The 22,852-nt window shown below is 42.3% G+C and overlaps 1 protein-coding gene across 1 annotated transcript; it reads right to left on the bottom strand.

Moving 5' to 3' along the window:
• Positions 1-20,992: 20,992 nt before the first annotated feature.
• LOC126235470 (uncharacterized) lies at positions 20,993-22,159 on the bottom strand. Its single transcript, XM_049944191.1, has one exon. It carries the CDS (start codon positions 22,157-22,159, stop codon positions 20,993-20,995), a length of 1,167 nt encoding a protein of 388 aa, XP_049800148.1.
• Positions 22,160-22,852: the final 693 nt, after the last annotated feature.

Consider the following 22,852-nt stretch of genomic DNA (forward strand, 5'->3'; position numbering starts at 1 on the left):
ATAGCCTGCAACACCTGGGGAGTCACAGAGAGTGGGATTATTGGTACTTAGCAGCACCAATGCTACGTACGTTATGGAATGCTTTAGGTTCAAATGGCTCTGAGCACTATGGGACTCAACTTCTGAGGTCATTAGTCCCCTAGAACTTAGAAATAGTTAAACCTAACTAACCTAAGGACATCACACACATCCATGCCCGATGAGACTGCAGCGCCTAGAACCGCACGGCCACTTCGGCCGGGGAACGCTTTAGGGACATGACTTCCAACGAGTATGAGAAAGCCATTGTGCACTTCGTGTGGGTACTGGGTGGATTTATTCCAGATGTGAAATTGGCCCCTCCGGCACAGAGTTGTCTAACTGCAGGTCGTGGCTCACGTCAGTACCAATGGCGTGTGTTGCTTTTGATCAGAAGAAGTTATCTCTCGTTTGGAGAGGCTATCAGAAGTGCTAAGGGCCGCCAGTCTTGCCTACGAATGCAGAGCTCGTCATTTGCAGCAAAGTCGACATAACCGATTGGCTACGTTTTACAGCAACTCGAAATTTAGCGGGGACTTCAATGGAGATGCTTATAATAGTTTCCGTAGCCAAGCTTTGTCTCGAAGCCTGACAGAAAATTCAAAGGGATTCTGGTCGTATGTAAGATATGCTAGCGGTAATACGCAATTAATGCCATCCCGGCGCCATAGCAATGAAATTACTATCGGTAACAGTGCTGCTAAAGGAGAGTTACTAAACACAGGATTCCGAAATTTCTTCACCAAAAAGGACGAAGTAATTATCCCAGAATTCGAATCAAGAATAGCTACCAACATGACTAACTTAGAAGAAGATATCCTGGCAGTAGTGAAGCAACTTACATCACTTGATAAAAGGAAATCTTCCCATCCAGGCTGTATAACAATTAGATTTGTTTCAGGGTACGTTCATGCTGTAGCTCCAAACTTAACAATCATGCACAACCACTCACTCGACGAAAGATCCGTACCCAAAGACAGGAAAATGGCACATGTCAACAAATATTCAAGAAACGCAGTAGGGGTAATCCACTGAATTACAGATCCATATCTTTAACGTCGATATGCAGCAGTATTTTGGAACATATATTGTGTTCGAACATCATGAGTTACCTCGAAGAGAACGGACTGTTGAGACACATTCAACATGGGTTTAGAAAACATCGTTCTTGTGAAACACATCTTGCCGTTTACTCACAGGAAATGTCGAGAGATATTAACCACGGATTTCAAATTCATTACTTATTGCTAGACTTTCATAAGCCTTTGTCACCATACCTCACAAGCGTCTTGTAACTAAATTGCATGCTTATGGAATGTCATCTCAATTATGCGAATGGATTCGTGATTTCTTGTCAGAGAGGTCTCAGTTTGTAGTAATTTACGGAAAATAATCGAGTTAAATGAAAGCGATTTCTAGGGTTCCCCATGTTAGTGTTACCGGCCCTCTGCTGGTACTTCTCTACATAAACGATTTTGGAGAGAATCAGAGTAGCCGTCTCAGGTCGATTACAGATGATGTTGTGGTTTACCGTCTGGTAAAGTCATCAGAAGATCAAAACAAATTGTAAAACGGTTTAGAAAGGAAATCTATGGTGCGGAAACTGGCAACTGACACAATATAACGAAAAGTGTGGTGTCATCCGCATGAGGGCCAGACGGAATCCGTTAAATTTCTGTTAGACGATAAATCAATCAAATCTAAAGGCCGTAAATTCCAGTAAATACCTAGGAATTACAATTACGAACAACTTAAACTGTAAAGAACACGTAGAAGACGTTGTGGAGAAGGCGAACCAAAGACTGCGTTTTATTGTCAGGACACTTAGAAGATGCAACATATCCACTAAAGGGACTGCCTTCACTACTCGTGTCCGTCAGCACTCTTCTTCGACGGCCGGCCGCGGTGGTCTCGCGGTTCTAGGCGCGCAGTCCGGAACCGCGCGACTGCTACGGTCGCAGGTTCGAATTCTGCCTCGGGCATGGATGTGTGTGATGTCCTTAGGTTAGTTAGGTTTAACTAGTTCTAAGTTCTAGGGGACTGATGACCTCAGATGTTAAGTCCCATAGTGCTCAGAGCCATTTGAACCATTTCTTCTTCGATGTCTTTGGAGTCCTGCTGCGCATTCTGCGATCCTTTCCAGCTGGGGTTAACAGAGTTCGTACAGAAAGTTCAATGAAGGGCAGCACGTTTTGTATTATCGAGAAACAGGGTAGAGAGTGTCACGGATATGGTAAAAGATTTGGGTGGACATCATTAAAACAAAAGCGTGTCTCGTTGCGGTGGGATCTTCTCACGAAATGTCAATCAGCACCTTTCTCCTCCGAATGGTAAAAGATTTTATTGATACCGACGCACACAGGGAGAAATGATCATCGCAATACAATATGAGAAATCAGAGTAGTCACAGAAAGGAATATGCCTTCGTTTTTTACGCACGCTGTTCGAGAGTGGAATAATAGAGAATTATTCCGAAGGTGGTTCGATGAACCCTCGGTCAGGCACTTAAGTGTGACTTGCAGAATATCTGTGTAGATGTGGATGAACTTCCTTACCTGAGCTATTGTAATAGTATTCAGTCCAAAGACCGGTTTGAAGCAGACTCCAGGCTACTCTATCGCACGTAAATTTCTTATCCTCTTCATCTTTCAATGACTTCTGCAACTTACCTCTATTTAGACCGCTTACTATATTTATGACTAGATCACCCTGTACAATTTTTACCTCCCACTTCTCCCACCTGTCTACTCTATATGAGCTTTTACTTCAGATGGAGGTGTGTTTATTTCTCTAATTGTCCTCTGTACCGCAGCTTCTTGTATTGTTTTGCTTGCTGTTATGAAATGTTCGCAACGGTTTCTTCACTTATTTAAAAAATAATTACTAAAGATATCTACTACAAATAGACTATGATTTACAATACGCCTGTTCCCATTAACCGAAATAGTGCCATTTTCCTTGGATTGTTTCTGAGTCTCCATTTAATAATATTGTATAATGATTTAATGTCACGTCGGTCAGTCCCACGGAACATGTGCAATATCTTCATGATTTACGATGTGTCCTGGCAAGAGATGGCTCCTTTTAGACTACAGTGACATAAATAACGTGTTCCCCTAATCTGATTTAGTACTTTCTCGTTTGTTTCTTGATCTGACCATCTGCCCTTCATCAGTCTTCATAGCATCACATGTAGAAAGCCGCTATTCTCTTATTGTGTTAATTGTTTACCGTGCATATTTCCCTTCTATAAAAGGCAACACTTCAGACAAATTCCTTTAGAAAGGAATTCCTAATGCTTTAATTTTGGTAGATCCTAACAAAGTTCTGAAATTCACAGAATTCTTTTCATGCTACAGCCATTCATCATTTTATATCATTGGCAATTATCAGTTTCTTGCAGCCCAAGTAGCTAATCTAGACTATTACAGATATTGCCTTATTCCCAAATCTAATTCCTTCTGCATCATCTGACTTAATTCGACCTCGTTCTATTTCCCTTGTTTTATATGTTCATCTTGTAACCACTTATCAGGGCACAGTAAACTTCATTCAGATGCTTCTGCCAGTCCTTTGCTGTCTCTGACAGAGTTGCAATGTCATCATTACACATCAGCATCTTATCGTCTTCTCTCTGAACTTTAATTCCCTCTGAAAAATTCTCTTTCGTGTCCTTTACTGCTTGCTGAGTATACATTCTGAGAAAGATAATGGATAGACGATATCCATATGACTGCTACTGTGTACTACATTCGTAGAGGAACCTCAGTTCCCACTAGACGTCCCTTTATTGCAATGGCATCGGTAGTCTCATGCGAAAGAGACTGGTACGTCAAAAAAAGTAAACAAAATGGTGATCTCATTCAGAAACCACTGGTAGAGCCCTTGAACAATAACGTGGCAGGTAGATGCACATTCGGCATGTGGGTGGGGAGTGGTGGCGGCGAGGGTTCCAGGCAGGCGCTGCAGGGGAAATGCAGACCGCTGGAGGGGAAGTGCTTTCTAAGCTGAAGCCTCTGCTCACAATTTTTGTAAATATTAAGTGCAGCCCTTCTACGGCCACCCTTACACTGTGACCATTCAAAAAGTTCTGTCACCCCTGTTTTGATTACGATCTAAAAAGAATTCCGTTGTAACCTTCAGTGAAGCATCATGAATGGCGAACTTTGAGTAAAACTTACACATTTCTGCTGCTGCCACGTTAAAATTTGCTTCTTTTGCTAAAACACAGAGAAGTGTACACAGTGTCGCCTCACTACCTTGTTGTGCAGACACAATTGAGAGTGAATTCTGAAATATTAAATTTATTAAGTGGGGAACTGAGGAAAAGTAGGGTCAGTAGTTAATGAGAAAGTACACCCTCGGTAAATAAGTAAACGTTGTAATGCCTTCTCAGATGTTGTTCCAAAGCCTATAGCATTTCTCCTTTCACCAGCTCTCGATGGCCCTTAATAATTACATTCTCCCATCGAAAAAGTCTCTACATAACGGAATATGGCGGTAAGTAATGAACTTTTGCGTAACAACTATGTGGCAAAATATTCTCCTCTTCAACAGGTTTTCATCTAACATTTTATGAGAAGTCTATAACCACTGTGTTTCATCACTGTTCATATCAGCTACAAGCACATTAATTCAGTGTCCATCTAATCAGTTAAGAGGAGTCATGCGGAAACATCTCCTATATGTTTCAAGTTCCTACTGAACACAGCGTTTTTACAAACATAGTGGCGGGCAAGTCAAGTCGTATCCCTGTTGGTTGCTCAGTAATCGTACATTTCTACTCATGCTCGCTGTGCAGTGCAAAGCATTCCTTCATGAAACATGCAGATATGTGTTCATGATTGCCACTAGCAACCGTTACACACACACACACACACACACACACACACACACACACACACACACACGACAAAGTTCGCGTCCTCGCTGCACAAGCTGCACAATCTAAGCGTTACAGTTCTTTACACGAGCAGCTGCAGTTTATTGTTCTTGACTCACACCACTGCTATTCGAAAACCTACATGGTAACAATCTTGTTATTAATGCAGTTAATCTAACAATATAAATCCATCATATGAACTGCAAATATAAATGCAATAAGTTCTCTTAGAGCCTCTGCTCCACAACTGCCATATATACGCCCTTTTCTGGGAGTTTATCATGTTTTTGCAGACACATACGATACAGAGTAACATGTGTTCCGTTAACTATGTATATTCATATTGGTCTCCCTTGATACCAAGTGCCATGAAACAAAAAGCGTATTACAATAATACACTCCTGGAAATTGAAATAAGAACACCGTGAATTCATTGTCCCAGGAAGGGGAAACTTTATTGACACATTCCTGGGGTCAGATACATCACATGATCACACTGACAGAACCACAGGCACATAGACACAGGCAACAGAGCATGCACAATGTCGGCACTAGTACAGTGTATATCCACCTTTCGCAGCAATGCAGGCTGCTATTCTCCAATGGAGACGATCGTACAGATGCTGGATGTAGTCCTGTGGAACGGCTGGCCAGGCCATTTCCACCTGGCGCCTCAGTTGGGCCAGCGTTCGTGCTGGACGTGCAGACCGCGTGAGTCGACGCCTCATCCAGTCCCAAACATGCTCAATGGGGGACAGATCCGGAGATCTTGCTGGCCAGGGTAGTTGACTTACACCTTCTAGAGCACGTTGGGTGGCACGGGATACATGCGGACGTGCATTGTCCTGTTGGAACAGCAAGTTCCCTTGCCGGTCTAGGAATGGTAGAACGATGGGTTCGATGACGGTTTGGATGTACCGTGCACTATTCAGTGTCCCCTCGACGATCACCAGTGGTGTACGGCCAGTGTAGGAGATCGCTCCCCACACCATGATGCCGGGTGTTGGCCCTGTGTGCCTCGGTCGTATGCAGTCCTGATTGTGGCGCTCACCTGCACGGCGCCAAACACGCATACGACCATCATTGGCACCAAGGCAGAAGCGACTCTCATCGCTGAAGACGACACGTCTCCATTCGTCCCTCCATTCACGCCTGTCGCGACACCACTGGAGGCGGGCTGCACGATGTTGGGGCGTGAGCGGAAGACGGCCTAACGGTGTGCGGGACCGTAGTCCAGCTTCATGGAGACGGTTGCGAATGGTCCTCGCCGATACCCCAGGAGCAACAGTGTCCCTAATTTGCTGGGAAGTGGCGGTGCGGTCCCCTATGGCACTGCGTAGGATCCTACGGTCTTGGCGTGCATCCGTGCGTCGCTGCGGTCCGGTCCCAGGTCGACGGGCACGTGCACCTTCCGCCGACCACTGGCGACAACATCGATGTACTGTGGAGACCTCACGCCCCACGTGTTGAGCAATTCGGTGGTACGTACACCCGGCCTCCCGCATGTCCACTATACGCCCTCGCTCAAAGTCCGTCAACTGCACATACGGTTCACGTCCACGCTGTCGCGGCATGCTACCAGTGTTAAAGACTGCGATGGAGCTCCGTATGCCACGGCAAACTGGCTGACACTGACGGCGGCGGTGCACAAATGCTGCGCAGCTAGCGCCATTCGACGGCCAACACCGCGGTTCCTGGTGTGTCCGCTGTGCCGTGCGTGTGATCATTGCTTGTACAGCCCTCTCGCAGTGTCCGGAGCAAGTATGGTGGGTCTGACACACCGGTGTCAATGTGTTCTTTTTTCCATTTCCAGGAGTGTAGATCAGTCAGAAGAATTTATTGAATGAATCAAGTCAGAGGAAAATCGTAGCTCTAAATGGTACATGGAATTTCTCACAGCTAGCAAACGTTTACGTATTATTAACTTACACAGTAATGTGCTACTCCTGTTGCCACAACTTTACGTAATTACTTTCTAAGTACAGTTTCGGTTTTCATCGTGTCGTCCTTCTCCAGCATTTAAATATGTAAGTAATCTCTGTCCTTGTAGCACACAAAATAGCTCAGCAGTGTATTACTTAAAGTACTGCACTATTTACACACAAAACATTTACTTCTTCTGTAGCTAGTATATGATAATGATCGTCTTTAGCTCATTTTCAGGGACTGTATTTTTCATCATGTACAAATACTTATCTGTGGCTTCAATTTCTCCTTCTATATGGAATGTCTTCACTGCTTGTTGTTTTCAACGTGTCCAAAAGAGACAGCCAGTACTCGACCTACAAAAGTGTAACTTAACTTCTTAATATAATTATTTACATACCACACTTGGTTGCTGTTATACAGAAAAATGGATGACTATTTGAAATGAGTACACTTATTACTCTACCTACATACACACAAAGGTGGTCAGAAATAGTCTGAAGAGCTTGCAAGGTTGTTGCTGGGTAGGTTGTGATAAGTAGTAGTAGTAGTAGTAGTAGTAGTAGTAGAAATAAATGTTAAGGAAAACATTCGATACGTTGCGCCTTTTCCGAGTTGAAGGTAGCCAGTCGGGTCGTTACGCACACAAATTCAATTGGGCCCCCAGAGAAGGTGCCGGCAAACATGTTCGTCGTTTAGTTTTCTAAAACCTAACAGGAGAGCGACACAAAAGTTTAACATGTGATGGTAGTAAGGATCAAATCCGATCCAAAGCCTGAGCTATCTCGTGCTTTGTCATCTACGCTATGTGATCAACTGACGCAAAATTATTATATGTGATGGACTGCTTATATTTGAGCACGCAATGTACTGGTTAGCTAATTTTAATACTAAACACTTCGGAAAGGGCGCAGAGTATGAAATAATTTTCTCAAAAATTATTTCTCACCACAAACTAACCTGCAACAGTCTTGTATATAAGCTTTTCAAACAATCTCTCCCCACTCTGAATTCGATTGTACCCACTTTCCCCTCTCTATACACCCGCATACTTGAAACTGCTTCACGTAAACGTTTCCCATTCTTTTACATACCCCACAACTCAGGGGCAACGACATATAATTGTACAATACTCTTGCTATTGTCTTCCTTAATATTTCCACTGTGCGACACGTAAGGCAAGGAAATTCAGCACTGCCAGACATAAGACAGTAGAAACGACGTCACTTTGTCTCACTTTCTGCAGCGCACCAGCTTTCCGATAGCTAGGTCTCTCAGGTGGCAATAAGTCACAAATGGCAAGTCATAAAGCCGGCATAAGTCGAGTCTACAAGACCTGGCACAATACACGATCAAAACCATTGTTCAGTAGTAGCCACTAGAATTCCAAATTAAATTATTCTGAGGTCTAGTTTGCGAATGCTCTACCATCTTCTAAATACCATTCATTCAATCACAATATGTTTCAAGAGTTTTATTTAATATATTGGGTCATATTTCAGAGCGAAAAGAGGTTCGCAATTGATCATGAACACACTGGTTAATCAACAAGAAATGGTAGATTTCTCAAGTTTCTTGGAATTTATCCTGAAGAGGACGCTCGTCCCAAGTTCAGGAACCATAACTTGGTTCTTGGGAATCGTTTTTGGTTTGCTAAGTTTGTCATAAATTATTGATATGCTGCTTAAAAATCTACGGTTAGGATTTTGCACAGAAATAGGCGCAAACCTCCACAGCAGATTTCCTGATTCTGGTGTGTATCGAAGTTTTGAAAGCAGGTAAAAAAAAAAAGAAAACAAATTACGATCGACTTGAGTTCAAGAAGAAAGAAGCGAAGGACTATCCACAGAGTTGTGTACATCTATTTGGATGATTATGTTGGTGGAAATGATCGCAAGGTTTTTGTTTTTCTTGTTCATATTCCGGTTGCTTTGGATTTATCTATCGAATGTAATTTTGTAGTTCATTGTTGCTTTTTAGTTTACGTATCCTCATTTCCCCGTATGAAGATAGTGAGTGGAGCTGTTGATACTAGGAAGTGAAGTACCAAGTGGAGAAATAGGGATATTTTCCACGGATTCTTCTGTCTGAGTTCAGTATAGGGATGACAGCTGCGGAGGCAGCCATAATCATTTGCGCCGCATATGAAGCTAACTGCCGTTGGGCCGAGCACGGCGAGAAAATGGTTTTCTCGTTTTAAGGAGGCTAGTTTTGGCATTACTGACTCTTCACGTTCAGAAAGACCTTCAGGGTTTGATGAAGATCGTTAAAACGGATTAATCCACAATGATCCACATTATAAATGAGGATGGTTAAAAACTCGAGTGTATTGGTACAACATGCCCTAAGCCAAAATCACTAAAATCAGCTCTGCTCGCTCGTCATTAATAGACTCGTCAGCAATACCAACTGTTCCTATCCTGTATAGTTACTGATGACGATTATGGTGACTTTATGATAACGAATGGTTGAACCCAAGCAAAGCAGCAACACCCAGTGCAAAGACCTGCCTGCAGCCAGAAAAGATAATATTGTGCATCTAGTGGAACAACGACGTTGTGGTTCACAATGAACTGATTCCCCGAGATTTAACCGTGACTGCTTGCATTTATTGTCACCAACTGAGGCGTCTTGCAGACGTAATCCAAGAACAGCCACCAGGAAGACTGCGTTAAGTAATACTACTCCACAATAATGCCCGTCCGCGTTCCGCTGGACTGACAAAAACACCACACAGGAGTTGGGATGGGAAGTCCTTCCGCTCTCGCCTTATTCACCTGATCTTATGCCATGAGATTTTTTCCTTTTCCAGTCTCAATCGAACAACCTTCAAGGAAATTCCTCTCCGGATAAAAGGATGCTCCGAAATGGCTCGACGAGCTCCCCATCCCAAAATCACGTGATTTGTACAGCAGAATTGATAACTTAACCAGGCCTTGGCAGACTGTAGCAAATATAGGAGAATATATTATTGGAGACGAAGTTTCTGTTCCGTTATATGTGGTGTTTATTGAACATACGGAAAAACGCCGTGAACTTATGCACCAACCCAATATTTTTCTCACATTCGTGTTGAGCCTTTGCTAATTGTTTAGCATTTCGTCATTGTATGGATTTCAAATGAGTCTGCAACAGCATCTGGATCTACAAGACTACTCTTCATTGCACACTTTCACTTTCATACTATTTATCTATCTTTCCAGTCACGAAAAGTGTGCTGCAAAAACAAACACATAAATCTTTCCGTTTGAGCTCTGATTTCTGTTATTTTATTATGATGATCATTGCTCCCTACGTAGGTGTGCGTCAACAAAACATTTTCGCATTCGCATGATATTTTTCGAGTTAAATTTCGAGAAAAGATCTCGCCGTAACAAAACTAGCGCCCTCCATTGAATTTAGATGCTCTGTCAGTTCTATATGGTAAGGATCCTACACCTCGGAGCATAAATCTAGGAAAGGACGAACAAACATAATGTAGGCAGTCTACTGATTGGAATTGTTGCATCAACTAAATGTTCTGCCAATAGAATGGAGTCTTTGGTTCGTCTTCCCCACACTATTTATGTGATTGCTACAACATAAGTGGTTCCAAATTGTTATACTGAGGTATTTAGTTGAATTGACAGCCTTTAAATACGTGTGATTTGTCAAGTAACCAAAATTTTACTAATTACCTTCAGCACTCAAGTGCATGACCTCCCTCTTTTCATTGTTTAGCGGCAGATACTTTTCTTCCATCATACAGATCTCTAATCTAAATATTTTGTACTTGGTTCATACCTTCTGTTGACTTTACTAAACGGTACGTGATAGTATTATGAGCAAACAATCTCAGATTGACTCCTAAACCGTTTATACAGATTAGGAACAGCAGAAGGCCTGTAATATTTCCCTGGTGAACACTGTATATCACTCGTGCTTCACTCGGTGACTTTGTGTCACTTGCTGTGAACTGGGGCCTTTCTGTCAGATAATCTCATATCCAGTCACACAGCTCAGACAACACTCCACAGGCACACAACTAGATTTATTTTCAGCATTGTAATCCCTATCCCTTGGTGTGTTACAACTTTACGCAGTGCCTCACCAGGCATAGTTGTGTTTGTCAAAACTGGTAAATAAACAGTGTAAAGTTTTCTTTCACGAAATATTTTGTGTTCTGCAAACGTGCATATTAACAACATTATCACTTGGTAAAGTATTAACATACCAACACATCTATATTGAATTATTAAAACTTAATGAAGTCATACATGGTGCACAGCGTTACTGTATATGAACTCGATAACAATGTCGAAATCGGCAAAAAGCACTACAAATAAACGCCAAAAATATAAAGACAGTAATGGGCAACGTTTACTTTTACGAAATGAAATATTTTCTTTTGAGACCAAACAACAGTTGTATAAAAATGAACTTGAAAAAAAAAAAAAAAGAGAGAGAGAGAGAGAGAGAGAGATTTGTCTAAGTTTCCTATAACTGCTACTCTCTAATTAGATTTAACTATCATCAGAAGCACGTATCAACATGAGGTCCTAATTGAAAGAATGTTTAGATGAAATAAAAAACAGGATTTACGTTAGAAGTTTTCGAGGCTGTTTCATTCTCACAGAGAACAGCTGGCATCTTTAACATGATCATCACAAATTATTCTACCAATTTGGGTTTCAATAAACCCATCAGATAAATCGAATAATCGAAAGCATTAAGAGCAGGAGTACATTAAATAATGGAGATGTGTACCTTGAAGTTATAAAAAATGTTACAAGAATGTAGACGTTTACTTTAATTGCGCTTCCTTCAACTTACATTTGTGGAGTTCCGTTTTCAAGGATGAACTACTTGAGCAATAAAGATCATAATCAGTAACCCAGTCATTTGGAAGACACAATGATGATCGCATTGAGTGAAAATGACGCAAATTGTAGATGAGGTAGCCATAAAGGCCCGACATCAAAAGTCACATCAATTTTTGGTATGAGAAAGTTATATGAAGAGAAGAGGCTCATTGGGTTTTCGTCATTTTGATAATTTGAGTTCAGTGGCATAAGGATTTTTGTGACGATTTAATTAATGTAAAATAACGTCTTAATAATACGACTAATTTCAGGGACAAAATGTACTGTTTCCAGACTCGTTTTCGATGATAACTCAAAATTATCAAAGCACTAACCAGTTCCTTAGTTTCCTGCACCCGTTATGTGCACCTGTCAAGTAACATGAACATTACAAGGCTTTGTACGACAGTTGAACTTTATTTCACTGGAGTAAGATGGACTCAGAGTACTGTATTCCTTTAATTCATTGAAAATTTTCAGCAGCAAACTATATTATTTTCTACACTCTCAAAGACAGTGACAATAGTCCTGTGGAATTCCGTGTCAAATCCCATCGCTGTCACATGATACCACCAAGACTGTTTCTTGCCAGCACCAGCGTTCGACTCTCATGAACACATCAATAAAAATATAATTGTTGCCAAAACGGTGCTCGACTCGTAAATTACATCTCTGGAAATCTCATAACTAGGTTATAGTTCTCAAACCAGCGTGTGGCATTATTTAATTCTTATTCTTTTTAATGGAGGACTTTAATATCACTAACTTGGCTGAACATTGTCAGCAACTACAATATTATTTTATTTGGCGAAGCATTCTGGTACACAGAACAGCTGAGAAGGGTAAGTGTTTAGTCGTCATCAGTTACGAATATCCATTTCCTTTTGTAACGGGTGTTAACGCTTTACAGCTTCTGAAGATGGATTACTTATGTATATCCTAAATCGGCAAAGCTTAAATATTTGCCATCTGCAACTGCTGAAGGTACCTGACTCCTTCGTTGGATCAAGATGTACAGGAGGAATTACAGTAGCCGTATAAAATGTTGACCTATAACCTCAGGGGAGAATCTAGATGCAGGGGCACATAGTTTTGTTGTTGCACGGTGAGGAAACTTTGGAGATGTTTCCGTGTTCGTCTTCCAGTGCTGACAACTTATGAGCATGTTCGTACTGATCAGCTGGCTTGGCATAAATTTCGAATATTATTCGTGAATTCACACTATAGAGATGGTCATCTTCTCATGCATTCCATGTTTTTAGTAATTAATTTAAAATTAAAGTAAAGCACAGTGTAATAATTAGAAGGGAAATGAAATGTAAAGAATTTAGTAAACATTTGTAACCATAACACATGTAGAGTAATGCATTTAAATATCAATACAATTTCCGTTATTAATCAATTAGTCACCCTCTAACATAAAGAACATAACACTTCATCAGGCAATTAGAGAGGTACATACTGCTGGCGTGTGATTGACTTGGAGTGGAAGGACCGGCTCAAGTAGGAACTGAACAGTATTCGTATGAAGATTTTATTAACACTTACCAAAAATAACTTCATTAATTATGCCTACAGGACCTTGGCACATCAAGGCAAACCTGTTAAATCAATTAAAATTAATTAAGAATTACAGATAATCGTTCGACGATGTCTTCAAATATTTCATTGGATCAAATAAGAAAAGGTTTTAGTGTTTACTCAAATACTTGCTCTCAACTGTCGAAAAGTCGCTCATGGGAACATGAAGTATGAAAAATTGAACTTACAAAAAATGTTGTTCTCGTTCCAAAAACCAACAAATCTTTTTTGCCACTCTTTGAAATATTTACAACAAATTGGAAGAAGGGAAGCAAGGTAATATATTACTAATTGAAGTTACATAACTATCTCTTCAAAGGTTCTCAATAGACAGTCTTCGTATAGGTAGATCACAAACGTCTTTAGAATGTGTTTCACTAAAATAGAACGAATAATTGAGGTTTACCTAAAAACGAACTCATTAAAAGCAAATAAAAGGCAACAAAACTGCTCGATATGAAACCATCACATGTCTGGCAAATGGAAGAATGTACACAAAATTATAGCAGCCAATCTGGCCATCTATATTGCTCATCTCACTCCTTCTTTCCTAATCAACCGGCGGGGACACGCCCCAAGGCACAGACGTAAAATGATTACCTGATGAACCGAGAATCAGATTTTAGGTAAAATTCGTAAAACTTAAGTCGTCATATTACACTCTGGTAGTTAGGTAACTGGCCAAGGCAGCCACTTCCACTTACGTTCTGCGGCAAAACCTAAATCGAGCTTCCAATCATATCGCGAGGCGGAAACGGTAAATACCTCGCCACAGCGTGGGACGGATAATATAGGCGTAATAAAGACGCGAACCGTAGGCTGATGAACCTTATCCACGAGAAGAGAAGGTAGACTTGGAAGCGTAAAGGTACTAAAAGGAATCCGACAAATTTTGGGAATACGATAAATCTGTCAATTCGACTAAATACCTAGGAATTACAATTACGAGCAACTTAAATTGGAAAGACCACATAGATAATACTGCGGGGAAGGCGAAACAAAGATTGCGCTTTGTTGGCAGAACACTTAGAAAATGTGACACACCCACTAAAGAGACAGCGTACATTACACTTGTCCGTCCTCTACTGAAATATCGCTGCGCGGTGTGGGATCCTTACCAGATAGGATTGACGGAGGACATCGAAAAAGTGCAAAGAATGGCAGCCCGTTTCGTGTTATCGTGCAATATGGGCGAGAGTGTCACTGATATGATACGCCAGTTGGGGTGGCAGTCACTGACAGCGTACATTACACTTGTCCGTCCTCTGCTGAAATATCGCTGCACGGTGTGGGATCCTTACCAGATAGGATTGACGGAGGACATCGAAAAAGTGCAAAGAATGGCAGCCCGTTTCGTGTTATCGTGCAATAGGGGCGAGAGTGTCACTGATATGATACGCCACTTGGGGTGGCAGTCACTGACAGCGTACATTACACTTGTCCGTCCTCTGCTGAAATATCGCTGCACGGTGTGGGATCCTTACCAGATAGATTGACAGAGGACATCGAAAAAGTGCAAAGAGGGGCAGCCCGTTTCGTGTTATCGTGCAATAGTGGTGAGAGTGTCACTGATATGATACGCCAGTTGGGGTGGCAGTCATTGACACAAAGGTGGTTTTCTTTGCAGCGGTATCTATTTACGGAATTTCAAACACCTACTCTCTCTTCCGAATGTGAAAATATTTTGTTGACACCCACCTAAGTAGGGAGAAAGTAAGAGATATCAGAGCTCGAACGGAAAGATGTTGGTGTTCCTTTTTCCCACGCGCCATTCGAGAGTGGAATGCTAGAGAAGTAGTATGACAATTGTTCGATGAACTCTCTGCCAGGCACTTAAGTGTGAATTTCAGAGTAACCATGTAGATGTAGGTGTAGATGTAATCCACCAAAATGCAAGCAACAATATTTTGCCAGTAAGGCGTATAAGCATAACTAAAGAAAGCGGCTTGGCGATTTACTACATAAGGTAAATGAAATGTCGTGTGGCTAGGGCTTCCTGTAGGGTGGACCTGGTCTCCTGCGGCGACTTTCGTGTCGATGGGGATGAGATGATGATGAAGAACAGTCCCTGAACGGAGAAAATCACCAGCTCAGCCGGGAATCGAATCCGGGCCCCTTGCATAGCAGTCACCAACAACCAGGGACATAACCCAACAACGGCGTCCGTCTGTGATTTGCACTATGCTGTTTACATACCACAGCGATGACAATAGCGAAACTCAACAGTCGGGCCATCCGTGGCGCCGACAGAGTGTTGTGGGGGGTGTTCGGTTTTCATTCGACTACCCCTAATGGCTGGGAATGTATGGTTACAGACATTCACTGTCTTCGATTTGAAATATTGTTGTTATTAGTACAAATGTGTTTTAAATGTTAACTGTTCGAGTTGATCCTCATGTAGCTGGGCTCAAATTTAACCATGGCCAACTCTAGCACCCCTCTCAGTATGGCGCGGCTAGCGTCCTCTTTTGTTTCCAGGACCTTAAACCGGCACTGAGTGTATATAAATTATAGCAAAATACATTGCCACATACAGTATGGTATGACATGTGAGCAGATTGTTTGAATCGAGGCCTTAGTTGGTGTGAATTATGGGCAGCGTTGAGGTGGGCATAAATAAACAGCCAGTGTATATGGTGACTAACGCGGAAGTTCTCCATTTCTTCTAATGGAAGTCACTTTTAAAAAACACATGGAAATCAACGTTCCTAGCATATTTCATAAAAACAAAGTTTACGAACTGTTATCCTGGGATATCCGATTCATGCGCCAAAATAATTTCTCCAGGAAGGATATTTCTATTTCGCAACATCTACTTTTAGCAAAGGAAACGTTGGGTTTGCACTGAGTAACATTAAGTCTGTGTAGGACTTTCGTGGACGTGTGGTGAAAGAAATGTGCTTGACTTCAGGTAACTGGTAACAATATTTGCAGAAGACTTCGTCTTAATGAATGGCAAATATTTAGGTAAGTTTTCAAGCCCAATATTCAAAAAACACATTATTTTGTTTAATATTAATACTACAGCTAATATTTGGCGTGAATATTTATGCGCTTCTACCATTACATACTTCGGGTTAATCGAAATATTAAGTGAATTTTCGATTCTCTTCAAAGCTTATCTACCCAATTGTTCATTTTGTTTGCTTTTGGCACTTAAACGCAGGTAGCTTACTACTGCAAAAATATTCCGTACGCATACTTGTGTGTCTTCCTTGAAGTGGAAATGTTGGCTATCACCATTGATCATTGCGTCTAATGTGCGGTACCGATTATTTCATTTGAGTTTAATGTAACATATTTCAATATATTCCATAGCCAAAATAGCTAGGAGTTCTGTAGAACTGGTGATTGCCAATATCTAACATATGTATGACTGTTAAGTGACAGTGAAATCATATGTACACGTATTCACTAATGGGACTCGTATAGATAACAATTATACCATTCTTCAAAACTTCTACCATTACGACGCCATACACTAGAATAACATTCCACTACTCTTTTGACTAGGTTGTCAATAATGTTAACCGCCTGGCGATTATCAAAATAAGAACATATCCTGTTGGTAATTCTTACTAATACACAACAGTCAAACTTTTAACTCAAGTCTAAGATACATACAGGATAAAAGGTTGACATTCGTAAATGTTATTGCGTTACCATCGCCCTTTTGTATGACTACACGTGTGTATCAGTCAGTGGACGGCATGGTGATTTATCATTCGTAGATTGTTAACTAAGCTGTTTTACTTGTTCGAATTTCAATCGGACTTCATAAATCCCGACGAGTGCAGTGTCATGAGAGAGCTAAGATGAACGAAGGATGCATCATAGTTTACAGAAGCCTTGAGCTCAATACTTTTCTTAAATGTAATGAAGCTGTACTATGTGTAGGCGATATGTTCAGAAAACCTACTTCATCTTTTGCTGAACTTAATTTGCACATAATAGGTAAGTAAACTGTTAGTCACATTATGTTTTAAATTTATTTATCGGTTTATTTAATCTTGCAACATCAAATCTGTTACACTGAAACAAGCGTTCTCAAGGACAAATATCTTACAAGATGTACAGAAAAAAGAGAAAAATACATTTCACAACAATAGAGACAAATTTCGCAAAGACAGATTTGAACTACGAGCGCTAACATGCAGAAGGGCTGGAGAAGCGATAAAAAGAGGAACGCGATAAAACACAATTAATGTCGACAGGGGAAAAGAAAGAAACTGCTAGAGAAATGAAAAATAGATGTAACTGGGAGAAGAAGGGAGCATTTGCTTTACTTTGGACACAGAAAAACTGAACATACAGGGTGTTTCTAAAATGAATGTGAAAAAAGAAAGGGCCTTTAGATTGGGTCATAACAAGCAACTTTCACATAGCAACCTATGTGCGCATCCCTTAGCGTTCGGCAGTAGGCGTCGTTTAACAGCTTCAAGCGCTGCTGGGAAGTTAGGCAAACAGCCCGTCATCGGAGTTGAAATGGTAGCAGGTATTCCAGGCGGGACAACGTCATGCAGTTCTTCCCGGCACTTGCTATGACGTGAACGCGTTCCGTCTGTCAGTGCAATTGCCTGTTTGATAAGGCGTTGCATAGAGGAGTGCACTCTGCAGAATCTGGTTCACCCTGCGTCAGTGTGTCAACAAAAGGGAAAACACTTACGCTTGCTACTGTGCGGAGCTGACCCAAAATTGAGCGCTTTTCTTGGGAGGCAAAGGCAGACAAGTACTGTGCTTACAGGACGGCGGATGGAAATGCTTTCGCTATTCAACAGTAGTACATTAATTGGTTCGTGAAGTGATATGTCCACAAACGTTCGCCGCCATCTTCAGGTCCCTGCAGTGCACGTAAGGTCAGTAGTCCTCTAACAAGGTATCGTAAAGGCGAATGTGTATTTAAGGCCTATATCGAAGACCGATGCATTCACTTCGTGATAAATTTGCGGAGGTCGGGCATCCGCAGTCCTCAATTCACAATGCTTTTACCAGAGTTTGAAGAGGAGGTGTCAGCAGTGCAGCCAAACGTTTCCCTCAATAATCTCGCGGAGTGTTGAGAAATTGGTGTAACCTGTCCTATGGTTTGGCGCGTGTGGAATGAAGATGATTTGCACCCTTACCATCTTCAGAAAGTCCCTGCCCTTAACGCGGATGATTTTCCGCGTCGCACTGACTTCGGCCAGCGGCTTTTTCAGAAATGCGCTATTCAGCCTGAATTCTCACACTTCGTATTTTTTACGGATGAAGCATTCTGTGGAACGGAAAGTGTCCCACTGAACATGCAAAAGCGCATGTAATACCAAGAGGATAGTGCATCTGCGAACTTCGCTCATGCAGTGCGAAATCATTGGGGTGAGACTTTTGGTGTGAACGGGATGGGGCTTGGTGGGCCGGTGGCACGGCCTACACTTTCCGCCGACTTGACACACATCAGTTTTTCTTCCGTGGACACCTGAAAGCTGTTGCTTATGAAATACCTACGGATATATATGAGTATGTAAGGCAGTTAGTGTGAATTATGCCAGCCACTGAAGCAATATCCACTTTGCCTGGGACGTTTGGAAGAGTGCGACAGTCACTTAGGCGTCGTTGCACGGCGTGCACTCAAGCAGTAGGGCATAATTTAGACGAGTTTTTGTAACATTTTGCAGATAAAGGTCATAAAACTTCAACCCAACCTCCCTTTTATTTAATGTCACAAAGATATTAAAATCTTGGTCCTGCATACCTGCTGCCGTGTCAATTCGGATTGCGGGTTGTATGCCTACCTCACGGCGGAGCACGATGCTGTTAAATGAGGCCTAACATCGACTGCTAGGGCATGCGGACGTGGGTTTCTACGTGAAAGCTATTTGTTATTATCCACTCTACCAGCCCTCCCATTTTTTACGTTCAACACATTGTATACAATAATTTTTGGGGAAATGTTGTGAGGATGACAGAAGAAAGGGAAATTCTCAGTTGTATAAAAGACATAAAAAACATCTCTATGGCATCAGTGTAATGTGTCCACGTAAGAATAGCCGATAATCACTGGTGTGCTACCATATCCGTTTATCACTTGCACCAAATGTCTGCCCACGGTAGCTGAGTAGTCAGCGAGACATAATGTCAATCATAAGGACCAGGGTTCGATTCCCGACTGGTTCGGAGATTTTCGTCGTTCAGGGACCGGGTGTTGTGTTGTCGTAATCATCATCATTTCATCCCCATCGATACGCAAGTCGCGAAAGTGGCGAAAAATCGAAAGATTTGTACTCGGCGAACGCTCTACCCGACGGGAGGCCCTAGTCACACGACATTTACGTTTTTTTACATCCACAAAATCACATAAGGTACTGTAAATAACATACAGGATGAATGATGTGAAACTTTCATCTCATATATTTCGATAACCGAAGGTGCTATTGATATGTGGATTTTACAGATTGGAGTGGTAGGCAGGTGCCCGCCTTTGTAGTCCACACAAAGAATGTTACAATTCTTGAAATGTATGTTTAGTTAGAAAAGGTATAAATATGTAATGCCTATTTTCTATAACATAATGATATTGGAGTAAATTAGAACATCAGTGGTGTTTTCTCCGGAGTCTAGTGCAAATACTTTATGAAATATCGTATACTGAACATTGTAACCACCGACTGTTGTGTGTTCGGTGTTCCAGCAGAAACGAATGTGAACTTCACATGGATGCACGTATGCAGCCCTACTCAGACGTTACTATGTCTCGGGACGTCTCATGTTGTTAAACGGAACATTTCCTAAAACAAACGAGTGACAAACAAAGATAAATGCCGTACCTCTGTGGGGTCCGGCACTTAAGGAGCCCATGTACCCTAAAGCCCGTGCACCACCAGCGTCGGTACAAGGTTGCACTTAGCCATGCAACTATTGATGCACACGTTCTGTCATTTCAGCGAAAACTGCAGAGCAGACAGCAACAATAGTCCGTTTAATGTCATCTGTAATTGTTTGAAGATGCTAAAGATGTTACGTCTACTTGCATATCTTTCGGCATACATGATACACGAAAGACCAGCATACGTCATACATTCACTATAAACCATGAGCACGCCACTTTTTCCGCAATGGCACATACCATCTTCCAAACACATCTTACTACGTCCACTATCACATAATGAGTGAGAGAACTGTCGCAATGCAATCGCAATAAACACATAACACAATTTAAACCAACATAGCGTCACCGCTAGGCATCTAAGCAATGGGATGGAACAAACAGCTGTCGGTATTTACATTTTCCAAATACGATAACTCGCAAACTACTTCCACTGTCTAGCTGCAATGGACACCACTGACATTCTCATTTATGCTACTTTTAGTATTTTACTGTCGATACACATTGTCCTATTTAAAAATTTGAAACTGTCGTAAGAAACAGCGCTTTGGTCAAGGTTTCAATAGCTGTGTATTGGTTGCTAATACGCGCCCTTGCCTATAATTCGATTGTGTGTAAACTCCATACCGAAAGTGCCTCTCATGTCCGAAATACTTGAGGCGCAAGTGTTAGGTGATTCACGATGTATATTGAAACCAAACAGACTGTGAAATGTTCCTCCGAAAAGGACATTAAACTGTACCCAGAATAATTTACCAAATTCTATTTACTCCTTAAAATTTAACACAGTACACGTGAAGACATTCTTGCTGTCACTACACTGATGCTGCTGAGGTACATAAAGAACTCAGGTTGTCCTATTCTGCATCCACCGCAGGACTCTCCTCACTGCTGTCCCAGGATGACTAGGTAGGTGACTACCACGGCGAGGGCAGAGACCAGCAGGCGCCTATCGACGACGACCAGTCCGGCGGCGGTGAAGCGCAGTCGTGGTCCTCGAAGTGTGAGTCGCATGAAGGCGTCCAGCTCTGGACTGCGCCAGTCGCAGACGGCGGACGCCCTGAGCAGCAGTGGCCCCGCGTCGGCTGCAGCGTCAGCAGTGGCCGCGCACGCCAATGACATCACAACCAGCCGCAGCGAGTGGTGGGCCAGCCACAGCACAGACAAGCTGACCTCCCGGTAGGGCGACTGCCGCGTCCCGGCCGGGCTCAGCATCCCGTAGGTGTAGAACGTGATGCCGCCCACGCAGTGGGCGATGTTCAGGGCCACTGGCAGGCCGAAGTGCCGCTGCAGGGTCTCCCCTGCGTGCATCAGCACCACGTACGCCTCCCTCAGTTGTCGCAGTCTGCCAGAGGTGGCCTGTGGTGACACTTGCTCCTTCCCAACCCCAAACACTGCACGAAGCTCTGGCACGCTGAGTGGTGGCAGCGACTCTCTTATACTGGCGTTAACACTCTGGAACCTCTCTCGTAACTCCAAAACCAGAAAGACGAACTGCAGCGCTACTATCGACTTGTAAAGGACGAGGACAAGGAGGATCAACGTCGCGTACATATCGAGATAATGTTTTCGCGCTACCACAAGCATGGTGGTCGTCACCACACAGTAGGACAGGAAGACGATATTACCCGTCATCTGCTTCCAGTTTTCAGTAACTATTCCACTTATACAGTTATCTGTGAATCTCAGGGCCCTCATGAATGATTTGAGATGCAGTAGTCCAGTTGTAGCGCATATACCATATGTAAGCAACAGGTACATTTTTCCCACCCAATTCTGAAGCATATATGCCACCGTTGCGAGATCCCATTCGCGGAAGTTCCAGTTGTCCTGGATGTAGCTTAACATTGCTGTCATGAGCGCTACGAAAAACAGCCACATCGTAGGACATAAAATAGGCTTCCTGTCTCGGCACCACCTTGGGTTAGCCCAGCGGGTTTTACGTCTTACATCTTCTTCCATTGGTGCCAATCCAATTACTGTCCAAACTTCATACAAAACTGGAGAGATGATTCTAAAACTGGAAGTCTCCCTTGTATAGCACGCCCCCATACCGACTATTTCCCACCAGAACTTGCTAAGCTGATTACGTTGCAGAAAGTACTCTTCTTGGTTCCTTCACAACAGCTCTGTTATGACCAACATCACTTATTTGACAGCGATACCGGGATATGTGTTGCTTTCAAACTTCTCTCAATTAATTTGATCGTCTTACTTCACAGCTTACCTTAGTATTAGATCTTTCATAAAGAGGATTAGTTCCTGCATATATAATGAAGCTTTCCAATTACGGGGCCAAGAACAAACACTTAATTCTGGTAGATGAGGATAATAATGTCTATGACAGGTACTGCTACAACAGCAATAAAGCAATAAGCGAAATTATATATTGCTTTCGCATCCTTCATATTTCGTCTTTCTCTTGCTCTTGTCTTCAGTCAAGAACAAATTGATGGGAACTTCCGAAGTTTCCACTGAGAGCATACCATACGATACCACTGTTAATTACGTCTTGCTGCTAAGAAATTGCAGCCGGGGGACGGCTGGTATCATCGATTTCCTTTCAGTTGGGAATGAAGGAACACGCCAAATACAACAAACAGAGTAACCACCACTGTCCTATATTTCTGGATAAATTTTGAAGTGTGTGCTCCTAGTAGAAAATTGGTCTCAACGATCAGTATTCGAAATTTAACCACCTGCAGGCGTCTGGGACTGAATCGTACACTAAGGAGCCAAAACCAT

The sequence above is a fragment of the Schistocerca nitens genome, chromosome 2, assembly GCF_023898315.1.
Source record: "Schistocerca nitens isolate TAMUIC-IGC-003100 chromosome 2, iqSchNite1.1, whole genome shotgun sequence".
In the NCBI taxonomy this organism is placed as follows: Eukaryota; Metazoa; Arthropoda; class Insecta; order Orthoptera; family Acrididae; genus Schistocerca; species Schistocerca nitens.